The sequence below is a fragment of the Centruroides vittatus genome, unplaced genomic scaffold (assembly GCF_030686945.1).
Source record: "Centruroides vittatus isolate TY-2023 unplaced genomic scaffold, ASM3068694v2 contig_964, whole genome shotgun sequence".
Lineage (NCBI taxonomy): Eukaryota > Metazoa > Arthropoda > Arachnida > Scorpiones > Buthidae > Centruroides > Centruroides vittatus.
In genome coordinates, this window is record NW_027122640.1 from 590,162 (window position 1) to 606,466 (window position 16,305).

Sequence of the window (16,305 nt, forward strand, 5' to 3'; positions counted from 1 at the left end):
ATTTTTGTAGCCGTTTATACATTGAAAATTTATATCATAAGATGCATTTTACAAATTTATTAACATATTTAGGAAAAATAAAAGCTCAAAAATACTCAAATTAATGACAAGGTCTGTTAAATTGCTACATAATTTACTTCTAGTTTGTCTTAAAACAGATGAAGGTACTTTTCAGGTAATAGATTTGAGCTGTAATCTGGTTAATTAGTCAGTGGCCTGTGCTGTGTCAAGGATAAATGTATTTAATGAATTTACAAGGTGTTCTGAACATGTATTGATAAGTTATGCAGTCTACGATGAGTTTTAATGAATCCATTGTCATTGACATTTTTATCGTCATAAAACAAATTTATGGCACAGTTGCCTCATGGAAACGTGTGTTTGGAATTGTGATGGTGTTGAATTTAATCCTTTCGCTCAACTTTTTTCTTGAAAATGTATCTTTCTTTTTATTTATATACTTTCCTACAAACATGTTCCATTGTATTTTATAAAAAAAATAGTTGCAAACGTCCACAAATTTTTCAAATAAGCACAAAATTTTGTCAAACAATTCTGTGATGTCACCATCTACAGACCACTCCACCACTAGAAACATAATTAATTTCACATTCAGTTATCATTTTGTAAGTAGTGGAGTAATAAAACAAGTTAATTATTAAGAATAAAAAATCTGAAGATAAAAATATACAAAATTATCATAAAACCAGCTGCTACCTAAGGTGTTTTTCCAAAAAGTTTAGGTAATTAGTATTTTTGTGAAAAATTTATTTAAATATAAATATTTTTAATACATCAATTAATAATTCTTATTATTTAGAAGAACTTTAACAATAATTTGTTTTAAAATTAAAAAATATGAAACAATGTGTATCAAAAAGTTTAAATATTATTTTGTAAAATTACCTAAACAAAATGTATTAATTATTTTCATGTTTTAATTAACTGAAATTACATGATTACATGAAATTAACTCAAACTTATTTTCCATTGTTAAAATAAGATTTTTAATGGTTTCATCTGGTAAATTATTCCAACACTTCAATTTCAGATTTTAGGTATGGTTGAATAATGCTTGCGATTGGCATGTACTGTACCTGTCTAGATACAATGCCCAAAGATTTTCAATAGAGTTCAGGTCTGGGCTTCTAGCTGGCCACTTCAAAAGATTAATATTTGTAAACCAGGTTTGAGTTGAAGGGGACTTAAGAAAAGTATTGTCTTGCTAAAATATCCAGTTATTTCCAGCAATTTGTTCTCCAAAAAGTAAAAGATTCTGTTGAAAAGTCTGTGGCTAAAGTTCTGAGTTTTGTTGTCCAGAAATAAATGCAATTGAAATTTTCCCACCATATCCAAATCTTATCCAAACCACAATACTTCCTCCTCTTCATCTACTGAAATATGTTTTAGGTTTTTCTGAGATCATGTCAATAGAAAGCCCACCCATAAGAGCCATCTAAATTCCACTTTTTTTCATCACTAAACACTACACCTTTTCACTGTTCTTTCCACAATGTGCACTTTCTTACCCAGTCTAACCTTGCCTCAATATGTTGTAGTTTTAAAGGAAGTTGTTTGGCCATTCTTATGTAAATAATTATTGGTGGTGATTTTAATACATTATGAATAGTGCTTTTACTTACTTCATGATCCAAATCTACTGCAATTTTTCAAACAGATGATGTAGAATTTGAAACAAGCGTTAAAATTTCCCTTTCATCATGTTTTGGAAGACCAAAAGTGATTACTGATCTTTGTTTAGGTTTCCAATAACTTTATATATTCCTGAGATAGATTTATTTAGCAATTTGATTAACTGTAGCACCTTCTGCTTTTATTTTCCAAATGTAGAGCACATCATTTTCAGTGAATTGTTTGTTTCTTGGCATGATTAATATTACAGAAAAAGCATTTGTTGAAACTTAAAATAATACCTTCTTGTGATATTTTAAAGAATTGAATGAAATTACTTAAACTTTTTGGACACACATTATTCGATTTATTCGAATTTTTACGTTAAATTATTGTTTAAAGTTCTTCTAAATAATAAGAATTATCAATTGAAGTAATAAAAATAACTATATTTACATTTATATATAAATCGACTTTTTTTTTACCAAAAAAAAAAAAACTAAATTACTTGGATAGACCTTATATTAGCCTTGTCCCTACCCAAACAATTAGAACAGACTACAGTACAGGCATTTGAAAACCAAGTTTTAAGATATATATTTAGCCAAAAAACTATAATCACAAGAGATTGGAGAATCCTGTAGAATGATATGAGAAAAATACAACAATGACAGCAAAATCTAGACCAGTGTTTCTCAAACTTACTGCTCATGCAACTCAATATATTTGTTTGTAATAGTTGCACAACCCATGTGTTAATAATATAGAAATTTTTTTAAATCTGGTAAACTGGAGTCACTGTATACTATGTACGAGTAACAAAATAAAATTATTCACAATAACTTCTACGTGTGAAATGTGACATTGAGTACATTTCTATTAAGAGTGGTTTGGGCCAATTTCAATTTATAACAAATAATTTACTTCAAATTTCAGTTTTTATTATTGAAATTTAACTAATAAAAAAATATAAGACTGACAACTGTAAATAAAACACTGTTCCAAAATTATTCAGGAGTCTATTTTACTTTGAAAAATTTTTAGTTTTTTTTTTTTTTAACGAACTTAATGAACTCTTTTTCAGATACAAAATGAAATTGACAAAATTTTCTTCAATCTCGTATAAACACACACAAAGAAAATTCCTTAACCCTTTCGTCCCTAGTGGTACACATAGGTACCACAAAAATTTTAAAATACCTGAAATTTAGAAAATGCATTACAGACAAAGGAATTTTGTACCATATCGGGATTTTGCTTTATCGCTAAGGAACTGGCAACTGTAGAGGGCGATTTAGTCATTCGCTTAACGTATACTACACGTGTATCGACGAAAGATTAGATTTTTTGAGTATCTTTGTTAAAAAATTCTTAGTTTTCGTTGTCTATATCAGTAAAATTTTATATATTTTAGAAGATTTATATGTATAATCCTTGTTAATATTCAGGTAAATAGATTTAACTTATAGTTTCGTTTTTATTTTGCTATTTTTTCACATGGTACACATAAGTACCAGCCGGATTTTTTAATGGTACACATATGTACCAACAGGTCTTTTGATGAACACATTTTTATTTCAGTATTAAAATGAAAAGATCAATATTATCCCAGAAGACTTTCGATTGTATGAATGACTATATTTCTGACATTTCTGTTTCATCTTCCAATGAATATGAACCGACTGATGATGGGTCAGAAGGTGAATACAGCTATAGCCAAGATGATCTTGGAAAACCTTCAACGTCTAAAAACTGTCAAGTATATGTGGAGGATTCAGAAACTAGTTTCTCTAGTGATTGTGAGCAACAACAAAATATTAATATTTCTAATCAGAGTTCTCTCAATCGTCTTATTCATTGGACAGTTCCAGATGATTTATTTGAGCCTGCTAAAATCATCCCTCCTGAAAGAAGTTGTAAACTGCTTGTGGACATCACAAAGCAATCAAGTCCATTGAAAATATTTCATAAAGTTTTCCCTCATTCTCTATATTTACATATAGTAAATTGTACTAATCAGCGTCTTCTGAAGCTAAACAAAGCTAAGAAAAAAAAAGAAAAACTAACTGATAAAGGTGAAATCCAGAAAATGCTAGGGTGTATGCTCATAATGTCATATAACCATCTTCCTAGCCTAAAAAACTATTGGAGTCAAAAAGAGTCAATGGGAAATCGATCTATTCAAAATACTATTTCTCGTGATCGATTTATGCTTGTAATTTCTAAACTTTACTTTGCTCCCCCAGAAAAGCCTGCAAATGCTACAAAAACATATTATGTCGATGAATTAATTTCTTGCTTGAAATACACCTTTAGTAAATGTCGGGAAGATAGTCAGTTTCAGAGTATAGATGAATCAATGACTAAATTCAAAGGACGATCTTCGTTGAAACAGTATATGCCCCTAAAACCGATAAAACGGGGCATCAAATTATGGCTTCGTTGCGACTCTGATTCTGGATACACATATGATATAAATGTATACTCTGGTAAAGATTCACCAGTAGCAGATAAATCAGTAACTCTTGGAGAACGTGTTGTCAAATCGCTTGCAGCAACAATAAAAGTACCTGATGTAGTCCTGTGTTTTGATCGCTTTTTTACTGGTGTAAATCTATTGGAAACTATTAACTTTCCTGCAATAGGTACTATTATGGCTAACCGCAAAAATGTACCTGGCATGCCAGACAAACTCAAACGAGGAGAATTTACATTCAGATGTACTGACACAAGAATATTGTGTGTAAAATGGCAAGACACAAAGGAAGTTTTAGTAATGAGTAATTGCCACAAACCTGATTTGACAAAAATTACTAAAAAAACTAAGACAGGTGAACAAGTAACAATAGACTGTCCACAAGCCATAGCTCTATATCGACAGAAAATGGGTGGAGTTGATCGAGCTGATCAATATATAAGTCTGTATAATCAAGAGAGAAAATCCACCAAATGGTGGAAAAAAGTATTTTACACTTGTCTAAGTATGTGTGTAACAAATGCATGGATTATGTACAATGACTTGAGAAGGAATGCAAAGAAAGTTTCTTATCTAACATTTTTGGTAGATCTTTCTGAAAATTTGATTGCTGAAGAAAAGAAAAACAGCAATTTACCATTACCAAAAAGAGGGCCTTCTTCAAAAAAAAAGAAACTTTTTGGAACAGCATTGCATCTTCCTGTAGAAGGTCAAACAAGAAGAAGATGTGCTCGATGTGCAGAGGAAAAAAAACAAAAAAGAACAAAAACGGTTTGTCAAGAATGTCAAATTCCTTTGTGTAAAGACTGTTTCATGTTGTACCATACCAAATAATATATATTTTTTTTAAATGTATTATTTGCAATAAAGTGATTCTGAAGCATATGTTGTAATTTTTTACCTGCTGGTACATATATGTACCATGTAAAAACCCTATTGGTACAAATATGTACCATCCCCCCTTGACCACCCAATTAATTAAATTTAATTTCTTTCACAAAAAATCTTCAATTTGACTTTAAAGTAACTCACCTTTATTGTATCTTTGATTTTGGATCATAATTTATATTCAGGGACGAAAGGGTTAAAAGACTTATTATGATCTACTTGTACGACAAATTCACCGTTTATTCACTTTTTATAATTTATTGATGTCTGGCAATAAACCTGAAAGTTTTGAATACACATGGAAATATTTTCAAAACCATTACAACTTAAATGGCTTTATGACTACAACCTTATATAAAATATCTATTTTGATGTTCAAAATACAAGAGAAATCAATTTATATACATGCTCCTCTGCATTCTTTTGCTTAATTACCTTATTTTACGATCAAACTCGTACACGAAGAATATTACTTACACAAGGAATACTTTCCATTTTAAATTAAAATTTTATTACTAAATGACGATAATAGTTATAAGAAGTTTTCAGTACTTAACAGATGATGAATCTATTAAGTACTGAAAACTTTTTGACAACTTTTGTTGCATCTATTGTTCCTAGTTCTTACAGAATATTTCAATAATACAAGTATTTCTGCAGAAGGTGGTATCACTGTGACCCATTAAAATTTTTATATGACCCATAGTTTGAGAAACACTGATCTAGAAAATTAAGATATCTCAGACAGGCTAATTACTGAATACTTATAGAAGCATATCCCAATCTGGAGTATATGAAGTGCTTTCAGGAGAAACATGAAAGAAGTCCAAAATTAGCTGTTAATTTTGGATTTATGATAACGAGGCATTAAACCTAGTGAAATCCATTACAGGATGTATGCACAGTAATGAGAATCATGCATGTTGCTACAAAAAGCTTGGGTTCAAAAGTCGACATGGCTCATCATCTATGTTTCGTCTTGGACTTTTCACAATGACATGCACGACTATATTGTGCATACATACAAGTTAATGATGATCTCACTAACTTGTGTGATGCCTTTGGCTGTCAAAAATAGAACAACAGCTCACTGAGTCTGGTGCAATTAGATATGGATGACTTCATTTTATAAACCACATAGTGAATGCAAATGTCATCCGGCAGGGATGACTATTGGTGCAGAACTACATTACTGTACACACTTTCATTATTATTATTATTCTCAAATTCTTCAACCATTATTTTTCCTTAATAGCACTACTAACGTTATTCATTCAGTCTGTCTCATATAAAATTTATTGAATTTCTCTACATGCAGGGTGTATTTTATAGGATAGAAGCTAACAGAATATGTAAATAAATTAGATAATTATAGATTACTTTAAAAAAGACAACAAATATAGTTACTTCTCATTTGTCTTTCTTATTTAAGCAATACTCAGTTATGTGATGTTTTTCACTGGTCCTGGCTAAAGCCTAGGGGAAATATGTTTAAAATCTCTCATTTGAACAACTCTCTCAATTCTATGCCCTTACAAATGGTTCAGATTATGCATTTTCCCCTCAATTTACCATTGTGATTGTCAATCACAAAAACCAAATGGGGTCACTTTGCAGTAGGTCAAATAGAAGTGCCCAGGAAAATAAAGCAGAGGGGATTATCATACTGGACATAACATTTGTTTTTAGATAAAACAGGATGGAGGTAAGTGAAGTAAGTAGTAGTTAACTATTCTTCTTCACAAAAATAATGATGGTTCCATAAAATTAGATCCATTAGTCTGTTTATGGAAAGAATCAACTTGAGAGTGTGATGTGTGATGTCATTTCGGTTAAACCAATCAGCACATTCCCTAACGATATCAGCATTTTTCACTTAATGTCAAGTAATATATGAATTTTATTTTATTTTCTCTCACTAGATGGCAGAATGACTTTTCCATTAATTATTTAATATTTTATAGCATTCATTAAATGTAAAGAATCATGCGTTTAAATACTACTATAGCAAACTTCCTCATATTCCAATACCAGAACATGATGCTTCCATAACACTGTTTATAATGGAGGTGATGTGTTTAACAAATTAGGAAGAAACCGTAAGTAACTTACTACAACTTAGCATTCAATGGCTGGTGCTCATTAGTTAATACCCAAGTTGATTCTTTCTATAGACAGACTATAGTAATTCAAAAATAAAAAAACCCATGTTGTTTTAAAAACATCAGAAAGTTGCCTTCTAATTATGAAAATTCAAAAAAAGTGTGGATGAATTCACAGATTTTTTTACTGACTTTCTAAAGAAATGGGACAGGCACTACAAAAGAAAAAAAAGGAAAACTGAATCAGTGTCCAGCACATCCACAAGATCTGCCCTTTCTCCAGAACTTCAAAATGATTTTTTTACCTGCTAGCTGCACAGCCTCTGGATTTAGGAATTGTTAAAAATTTCAAATTATTTTATAAAAGAAGTTTGATCCACCTATTTATAATGAATCAGGAAAACAAAAAAGAACTTGAATAAGTTTCCATCCTTGATGACCTACATCTCAGTTGCAAGGGAATGTATGACATGTGTTCTTAGACCAAGAACTATTTTAAGAAAGGTGGCTTTTTTCAGAGATTATACACGAGGAGTCAGATTGTGGAACTAGTTCATGAAGACTGGAAAGAAATGTTTTCTAATGAAACCAATTTTAAGAAATACTTTGAATGTGATAACAATCTTCTTGTATCTAAGATCAGAAGCATTGAAGAAATCTGAGGAGGAGGAAAAAGGACATGTGAGTAATGAAGATGAAGATGAAAGCAGTCTTTCAGCTGCAGTAAGTTCAATTCTGAAGCAATTCGTGCAGTCGGGAATTTTTTTCTGAGAAGAGATTGAGTGTTAGCAGACAGAAAAGAAAATCTATTTTTCTGTCCAAGACAGACAAACAATATCCCCTTTTTTAAAAGAATCTAGCTGTATAAATCTGATGGTAAAAATACACATATACTATTACTCTTGTTCATGTATTGTGTATACAGTAAACTCCCATACAACTAAAGTGACCAACTTTTTTATAATGAAAAGGAGGATACATAAATTGAAGGAAAAGATATTGTAAATAAAAGAAACATTTTATTCATTGCAATAATAATACACTATAATAATCTCTACTGCATGTGCAGTGGCGTAGCTAGCATGGGTGACACCCGGGGCAGATATCGTGGTGTCACCCTTCTTAACTGTTTTATAAAACAGTATCGGATTATTGAATTGTAATATGCCCGCACTCGAGCAAACTTGAACGCTATATTGAATAAGCGATATCATCACATAGGTTTATATTGACTAGCGTGAATCCGTTGACCTTTTTTTTTTTTTTTTTTAGTCATAGGTTGTCGAGTCGGTCGAACTTTCCATGACTTAATGTTAAAGCGCATTATCAAGGTCTCCTGTGCAGAGCACAAGTGTTTCATAATCGCGTTTTGCTGCACTGTACCAAGCCTTGATGAACAGTCATGTCAAATACAAACACATCACATCACATTACATACAACGGATCAGCTCAGCATCAACCAAATATGGAGATTTACAGATTAGTCTTCAAATATCAAAAAGGAGGACACTTTTCGAGGGAGGACAGAACTTGCAAAAGGAGGACGGTTGGTCACCTTAATACAACACATGACTAGTACATGTGCAAAATTTGAATTTTGTCATTCAGAGGTATACTTTTTTTTCCAACTTTTAGGTCTAGGTTTAAACTCACATAAATCATAGGAAAACAATAACGAGGTTTCGATAACGCGTAATGTTTCCCCCGCATTTTACGAGACTCAACTGTATTTGTTCCTTTTAAATCCATAGTTATTTTACACCGTTATATACAAGAATGCTTAACTTATTTCTTTTAACTTCAAAATACAATGTTTTTAACTGTGGTAATTAATACTGAAAGGAAAACAGTTAATTTTTAACATTTTTTCATTCAGATTGATCAATCTCTTGTACAACTCTCACTTATATGACTTTTATCATTGGTACTTTAGTTGTATAACCGAGGTCACTGTATTTATATTTGATATTTTTATACTTAATTAATCTATTTGTCACTATATCATATTTTATCTTCAGTTATGTAAGCCTAGTAACTTTGTTTCAGAGACACGCTATATATGTATAATTGTTTTTTCAATGTTTCTAATCTGACTCTAAAGGCTATATCTATGAAAATTATAAATTATGTCTATGACATGAGGTATTAACATTCTATGAGCTAATTCAAATTGAAGTTGGCAAGTTAATAAAAAAAATGGGGCTCAACACATCAGGTCATCCATTAAAATTTTTGAAATTCCAATTTAGATATAAACCTTGGTCAAGAGGTAGATAGATATGCTTGCCACCTCAACCACCTGAATGTAAGAAATTGGAAAAATTTTATAGTAATAATTAAAAATTACACATTCCAATTTTTCTAAGACAGAAATACATATATAAAACATTTTTGATAAAAATTTTACTATATTTGGATATATTTTATAAATATTAAATAATACAATACATTAAAAAAATATTGAAGTACTTGAACAAAAGAGTTTAATTAAAGATCATTACATTAAATTGATTCAATGAATTATTGTATCTTGTTTCATACAACAATACATATCCCATTTCAGTGTTGTTAAACTGTTTGAAATAACGGAAAGATCTATTTATATAAATGCCATAAATATATTCTAACATTATCAGAAACTACATAGCAACATTAGCTCAGTTAGCATTTAGGATAGGGAAATTGTGGGTGTGTTTTAATTTTTTAAATTCACCAAATTTATAATGAAAAATTTTTATGTAGAGATTTTTGGGTCCATATTATTATTTGATGTCTTTTAATTGAGAACCTTTACAAACATTGAAAAATCTACATATATTACACTTTAGAAACATGATAAATTCTATAAACATTATTAAAAAGAACATATAAAAAGACATTGGATATATACTTTTTGAAATGAGCCCTCATCTGTGTCAGAAAAAAGGTGTTGGCATACTATGTTTGGGACATGTATCACAAAATTTAGGATGTTTCCTCAAAGATTAGTTGATTCTTTCTTGTGACAGTAATTGTGATATATTGTTTCATTTAACAAAAATCACATTTCTAAATATAGAAGACCTAAGGCCACGACTCCACTAGCCGTAAAAGGGCCGTAAAACCCCTCACCGTAAAAGCTTTTAATCATGTGACCATGATATTTTACGCCTGAGCAGGTCGTAAAACCAACGTAAAAGCGAGTTGAACACTGCTCAACTCGCTTTTACATTGGTTTTACGACCTGCTCAGGCGTAAAAGCTTTTACGGTGAGGGGTTTTACGGCCCTTTTACGGCTAGTGGAGTCGCGGCCTAACACAACCATCAGCAATTAACATCATTTCTTAAATTTTAATCAGAAAAATTAAAATTTTATTTGGCTGTACAAATTATGCTACTACATAGAACAGATAACATATTTAGTACTTGTCAAACTGAAAGAAATAACCAGTTACAGTTAACTTTAGACAAGACATTACACTGATGAATCACAGCCCTGCAGGGTTATAAAATTACTACAATGGTTTTCCAAAACCAGTGCCGTAACTAGCCATTCCTGTTCCCCATGCAATAATTTGCATTTAGGCCCCTTAATTAGGTTTGGGAAAATAATAAAACAAATACATGCATTTTGGGTCCCCCTTCCAAGTGGGCCCTGTTCAGGGCACCTGTTGCTCCTGCCTAGTTATGGCAGTGCCCAGAACACTATAAGATAGACTTAATATGCTTTAAAAAACAGTTTCATTGCAGAGTTGCTTGAATGAATGAATTATTTAAAATATTTTTCAAGATTAATTATACTACTATTATAAAATTATTTTTTATTTAGAAAATTACAACTGAATAAAACCCCTAAATTAATTTTTACTTCTTGTTTACTTTTCATTTAAATCTTTCATTCTTTTGAATAAAACAGATCTAAAGGCCATGACACACTAGGCAATTTTTGTGGGAGACATGTCACTGGGTAACGGACAAATCTTTTCTTGGGCAGTGGAAGAGCAGTTGTTGGGCAGTCAAATCACTAACTTTTGGGAGACAAAAAGTCTCTCATTGATAGCTGTAACAAATGAGTGTGCATAAATTTATCATGTTCTTCGTTTAACTGCACTTAATTAATCAACACACAAAAATCTTTATAATGCAGTTAAAGAAGCAGGCACTTTGGTGTTCTTCTCTATATTAGCAATTGTGTTGTTATTTTTTACATATGTATTGTAGTTACATATTTAGTTACTTATTTTTTTATTCTATTTATTCATGTATTTTATATATATATATATATATATATATATTTGTTTATATCGGTACAAGTACCATTACAGATTGTATTTCTTTTTATTTATTTACAAGCCTGCACATATAAGAAAATTCAAAATTTATAATGTTCTAGAACAAAGATCCGTTTAAAATAAGAATCATTCGATTATTATATTCCTGACAAAGGCCTTTCAAAATGGCTGAAAACGTTTGATAATTTGAATTAAAGGATGCATTATAAAGGTTTTTGTGTGTCAATTTATCATGTGACTACAACTCTTGTTTACAGCACAAAAATAAAAATGGAGGACATTCATCAGCTGCTGATATGACACAACTTTTAATTTCATTAATTCAATTGTAAGAAACAATTTACAGTATAACCACACTATTAAAGAATAAGACGACAAGGTATTCAAAGATATATAATTTTGCACTGTTAGCGAAAATTTATGATTACCAGATAGAAACATCAATCTTATGACTCCTTGTGTCCAGACATCAAAGAAACACAACAGGTTTCCGGTGCTCAAAGACAAGTCTCCAAGGCAAGAAATTGCTTAGTGTGTCACTGTCTTAATAAGGATTAAAAAATGAAACATTAATGCTTTCATAAAGTAAACACAAGGATAAACCTTCCTGTGCACTTCTGAGCTATTTGCTATTCAGATCAATTTGAAGAAATTCAAAATTAATCTTGCAGATGAGTGGATGGCTGAAAAGTACTTATTGATATTTATTCTTAAAATGCTTTCATGCTTTCAAACTAAACTAAAATGAATGTTTACGCACATTCATTTTAGTTTAGTTTAAAGTTTTTATAATTGAATACAGCTTTGGTTTGTTAGATGGGTCATTCTGATTTTGTAAAAACGACTGAGAAGATCATCTTAAAAATTTAAATCAATTTATTTATGACAACTATTGTTTGCATCCTTTACATTCTTTAGAAGAAAATATTTTATTTAAAAAAATATATATATATTTTTTAAATAAAATATAACTGTATACACACAAATATTTATTTATTATCCAAAGATAATAAAAAGTTATTATTATTATTAAAATCATAAAATGTAAATTACATTGATTCAAAATTAAATCCAAATTTACAATATCTCACAATTAAGATTCTAATCCTTTTCATGCAAGGAGAATGTAAATATTTAAACTGTTGAACAAAATAAATTTTATGCAAAAATAAAATTTTTCAAGATTCCTTTTTACAGTAAAAATATTTTTTAAATACATAAATCATTGATATTTTGGTTTAGAGAAATTTTTCTTTATATGATCATTTGTATAAATATTACTAACAAACTAATTTCTTTTTTATCCACCTAGCTATAAAAGCTCCTTGTGAATTACAATAGATATACAACACAATATTTAAACTAAACCAATATATCATTTTAATTACTAAGAGTAATGATTTTTGCAAACTTTTTAATAGATGGCGTATCTTTATTTGTGATACTCGAGCGTTTCGATTCTTTCGGTGGAGTTACGTACTGCCAATTATTAGGCACTGGAAGATCTGTCAGATTGTACTGTTGCAGAACTTCCTCGTGAACCCACCAGCAATGTTTATTCAGAGTGAGATTTTTACACCACTTGGCTATCTTCTGAAGAGTGTTGTCTACCTGCCTTTTTGATATGCGACCAATTTTAAAATTTGATGACTGCGGACAGTTCGCGTTTTGACCGATATTTTCAGATAAAGTTGGAACACTTACTTGTAAAGATTCTGTATCTGACTTATCTGAACAGTGTTGTTGCCAAAATTTTTGAAATTCTTTAATTACAGTCTGACGACCAAATGTATTTGCATGAACGAGTCTAATTAGATGTGGCATGGCTTCTTCTGGAACAAACTGTTTCGAGCTTGATTTTTGAACTTCACACAAACCAGATGATGATAAATTAGCAGTATCTACATGTGAATCTTGAGAGGATTTCGATGATATCTGTGTTGTCATTATTGGACACGACATTAGAAAAATAGGAGAATATAACTTTAATGCATCCTCTAATTCGTCGGTCCATTCAATTTTCCCGTTTCCTTTAAATGTTGCGATAATTTCGGGCTTTAATTCCGAGCACTTTTTATTTCTTTCGTCTTGAAATTCTCTCTCTCTCATTTTTAAAAGAGCCGTCTTCGATTCTGGACTAAGATTTTCGTCTCCATCTTCGTCTTCCGATAAATATCCGTGAGGCACAAAAAAATCGTTATCCACTTCGTAATCGTCTTCGCTTTCTTTTTCGTCTTCGGTACCCGACAAGCTTTCTCCCGGACCTCCCTCTTCCCATTCTTCGTCACTATCTATGTCATAATCAAAACAATTTGAATCTTTACAGAAAGGCTTCCTAGCAGAAATTTTAATACTTTTTTTCCTCCAAGTCCCCCAATATGGTGGTCTTACATTTTCACAAAATTGTAATAATTTAGATTTTAATTTCTTCTTCATTTCACATTCTTTGCTATCTATAACAATAACATCATCATCCATTTCGTCAACATCACTTCTGAACTCTTTACAAAAAATATATGGCTTACGTGCTCCAATTTTAAGTTCGCTTGTATATAACACATTTTCATTTTGAGCACTTACTAAGCTTTCAAAGTTTTCTTGATTAAACTTTTCAAAAGCAACTGAAGGCACAGGAGGGGCAACTTTCATATCTTTTGTAATTTCAAATGGAAGAAATAAACTTTCTTGATAATCAACCATAGGTAACAGTGTAGGTTCTGTTTTTACAAAAAAGCTAACAAAAGCAGCCTTTTCTCTTTCCTTCTTCTTCTCTTCTTCTGCCTTTCTCTTCTCGTCCAGAATTTTTTGCATTTCTTCAGCTTTTCGTTTCTCTTCTAATTTCTTTTGTTTCTCTTCTTCAGCCCGTTTCTTCTCTTCTAACTTCTTTTGCCTCTCTTCTTCCCGTTTTCTCTTTTCCAGTAATTTAGACTCCAACAACAACTGTTTCTGCCGATGCCTTTCTTCTTTCTGTTTCAGTCTTTCCAGACGTTCCTTTTCTTCTCTTTCCTTCTTCTCGATTTTGTGTTGTAACTTCTCGTTTCTCTCTCTCTCTTTCTTAGCTTTGGCTTCCAATCTCTCTCTCTCTTTACGTTCCTTCGTTTCTAATCTTATTCTCTGTCTTTCCCGTTTAATTTTTTCTTTCTGAATCTTAGTTAATTTTATTTTATTAACATTTGCAGTTTTAATTCCCGGACTATTGTCGTCATCCTCATCATCCCCAATATCAATTATCACGGAGCTGTTGTTATTTAAACTTTCATCAGTAGGAGCATCGGCAGCCGAAGAAGCATTGGCACCACACACGGAATCACTCACCAACTCGACACCGGAATTATTTCGAGAACTGTCGACTCGTGCGGTATCATTGTAAGATTCGTCTAAAGACGAATTAATTGTAGAAGGTTCTCCTTTGTTTTCTTCCACCAATGCACTGGAATCTAATCCAGAATCATTAAATGTTTCTATATTTTGATTAATTTTAGACGTACGAGTGCTGCTCGATTCGAGAGAAACTGCTCGTTTTAATGGTGATAATGTCATTGATTCGGTGCAATTCTGCGAAACTCGTTTAGTTTGCTTAGTAATTTTAGGACTAGACGTAATGTTTGGTCTATTTTCGATCTCCACATCTGCCTCGACTTTATCAAAATTGGAGAGTGATAACGTTTCGCTACCTTTTTTACATTTAACAGCATCGTTGATGTCATCACAATCAGATAACTTTCGTTTTCGCACGTTTTCTACAGGATGCAGATCGGATTTCGCATCCAACGTTTTAAAAGGAAGACGAGTCTGCTTCAGAGAGACATTTCCACTGTCCATTTCTTCGACCATTTCCAATCTAACAATTCAATGCACTGACATAACACGCGGCACAGACTTTTGTCCTCGGTCTTAATTTTGGCGCGTAACATAGACGCCCTCTAGCGGTTTGTTTCGAGTAAATAAATTTGAAATGTTATTTTGACCACGAAAAAATAAAATATGTTTAAATTTATTGTGAATTATTTTATAACTGTATAAATAGGTAAGAAGTTAATAGTTTGTAAAAATATTTTATTAATTATTGTAATAAAAGGAATATTTAGTACTCCTTCGCTAATTGGCGAGCGAAAAATTGTTGTTTAATTTCCATTAAGGTGAAAATAATAATAATAATTTATTTTTTAAAAATGTACAAATATCACGAATATGCAAAGGAAAAGTATATTAAAAAAAAATAAAAACCGTCGGCCGAGATATTAAATAATTATTATTGCTAATTTTTGATGTATGCCTAAGTAATAAGAATATTACTTTTTTTGTTTATTACTTTTGAATATTACTGAATTTATTTTTTGTTTTTGCATATTTATTATCGATGATAATTGCTTATGGCTGTAGAGTAAGAGTGAGAATCTGTTTCGTATTTCATGATTTTACGTAAATAGTATGATCAGGCGATTTTTACATCCGCTATTCGTGCTTATTCCCGATAATGAATTTAATATAGATAGGCGACCATCCGTCCTCGATTTCCGAGCACAGGATTTTGATCCTCTAAACCCTGCAAGGAATCGCCCCCGGTTTTTCGTTTCTTTGTGGTTACTGTAATAAGCGTCTAGCCCCTGAGCGAGCATTAGTTCTAAATTATGCCACTAGAGCGAACAGCGTCAATAGCGGGATTGATTTGTGGTTTCTTCTGGTCAGTTACAAATTATGAATGCTTTCATACGCGACGTATAAAAAAAAATCATTCATTCATAAGTAATCTAAAAATTTAATTTTTCATTTTTAAATAATACAGACTACGAATAATTTGTAACTTATCTCAAGTAAATCTTGATTAATTTTTCTTGTTAAAAGTTCTGTAATTGTAGTCATATGAAAAGTACCAAGTTAGATGTACAGCTGACATCGAAATAACTCTCATACCTTCAGCAGTTTGGAGAATACG

The 16,305-nt window shown here is 31.1% G+C and overlaps 2 protein-coding genes across 2 annotated transcripts; one reads left to right on the plus strand and one right to left on the minus strand.

The window, feature by feature from the left end:
• The first annotated feature begins 3,220 nt into the window (after window positions 1–3,220).
• Window positions 3,221–4,942, plus strand: LOC136985394 (piggyBac transposable element-derived protein 4-like). The gene has a single exon (XM_067282663.1). It carries the CDS (start codon window positions 3,221–3,223, stop codon window positions 4,940–4,942), a length of 1,722 nt encoding a protein of 573 aa, XP_067138764.1.
• A 7,460-nt stretch (window positions 4,943–12,402) lies between these two features.
• Window positions 12,403–15,278, minus strand: LOC136985396 (chromatin assembly factor 1 subunit A-like). Its single transcript, XM_067282665.1, has one exon. It carries the CDS (start codon window positions 15,201–15,203, stop codon window positions 12,750–12,752), a length of 2,454 nt encoding a protein of 817 aa, XP_067138766.1. The 5' UTR covers window positions 15,204–15,278; the 3' UTR covers window positions 12,403–12,749.
• Between the last annotated feature and the right edge of the window lie 1,027 nt (window positions 15,279–16,305).

Coding starts and splice junctions, on each gene's coding strand:
- LOC136985394 (XM_067282663.1), top strand. CDS start 3,221: ATGAAAAGATCAATATTATCCCAGAAGACTTTCGATTGTATGAATGAC.
- LOC136985396 (XM_067282665.1), bottom strand. CDS start 15,203: ATGGTCGAAGAAATGGACAGTGGAAATGTCTCTCTGAAGCAGACTCGT.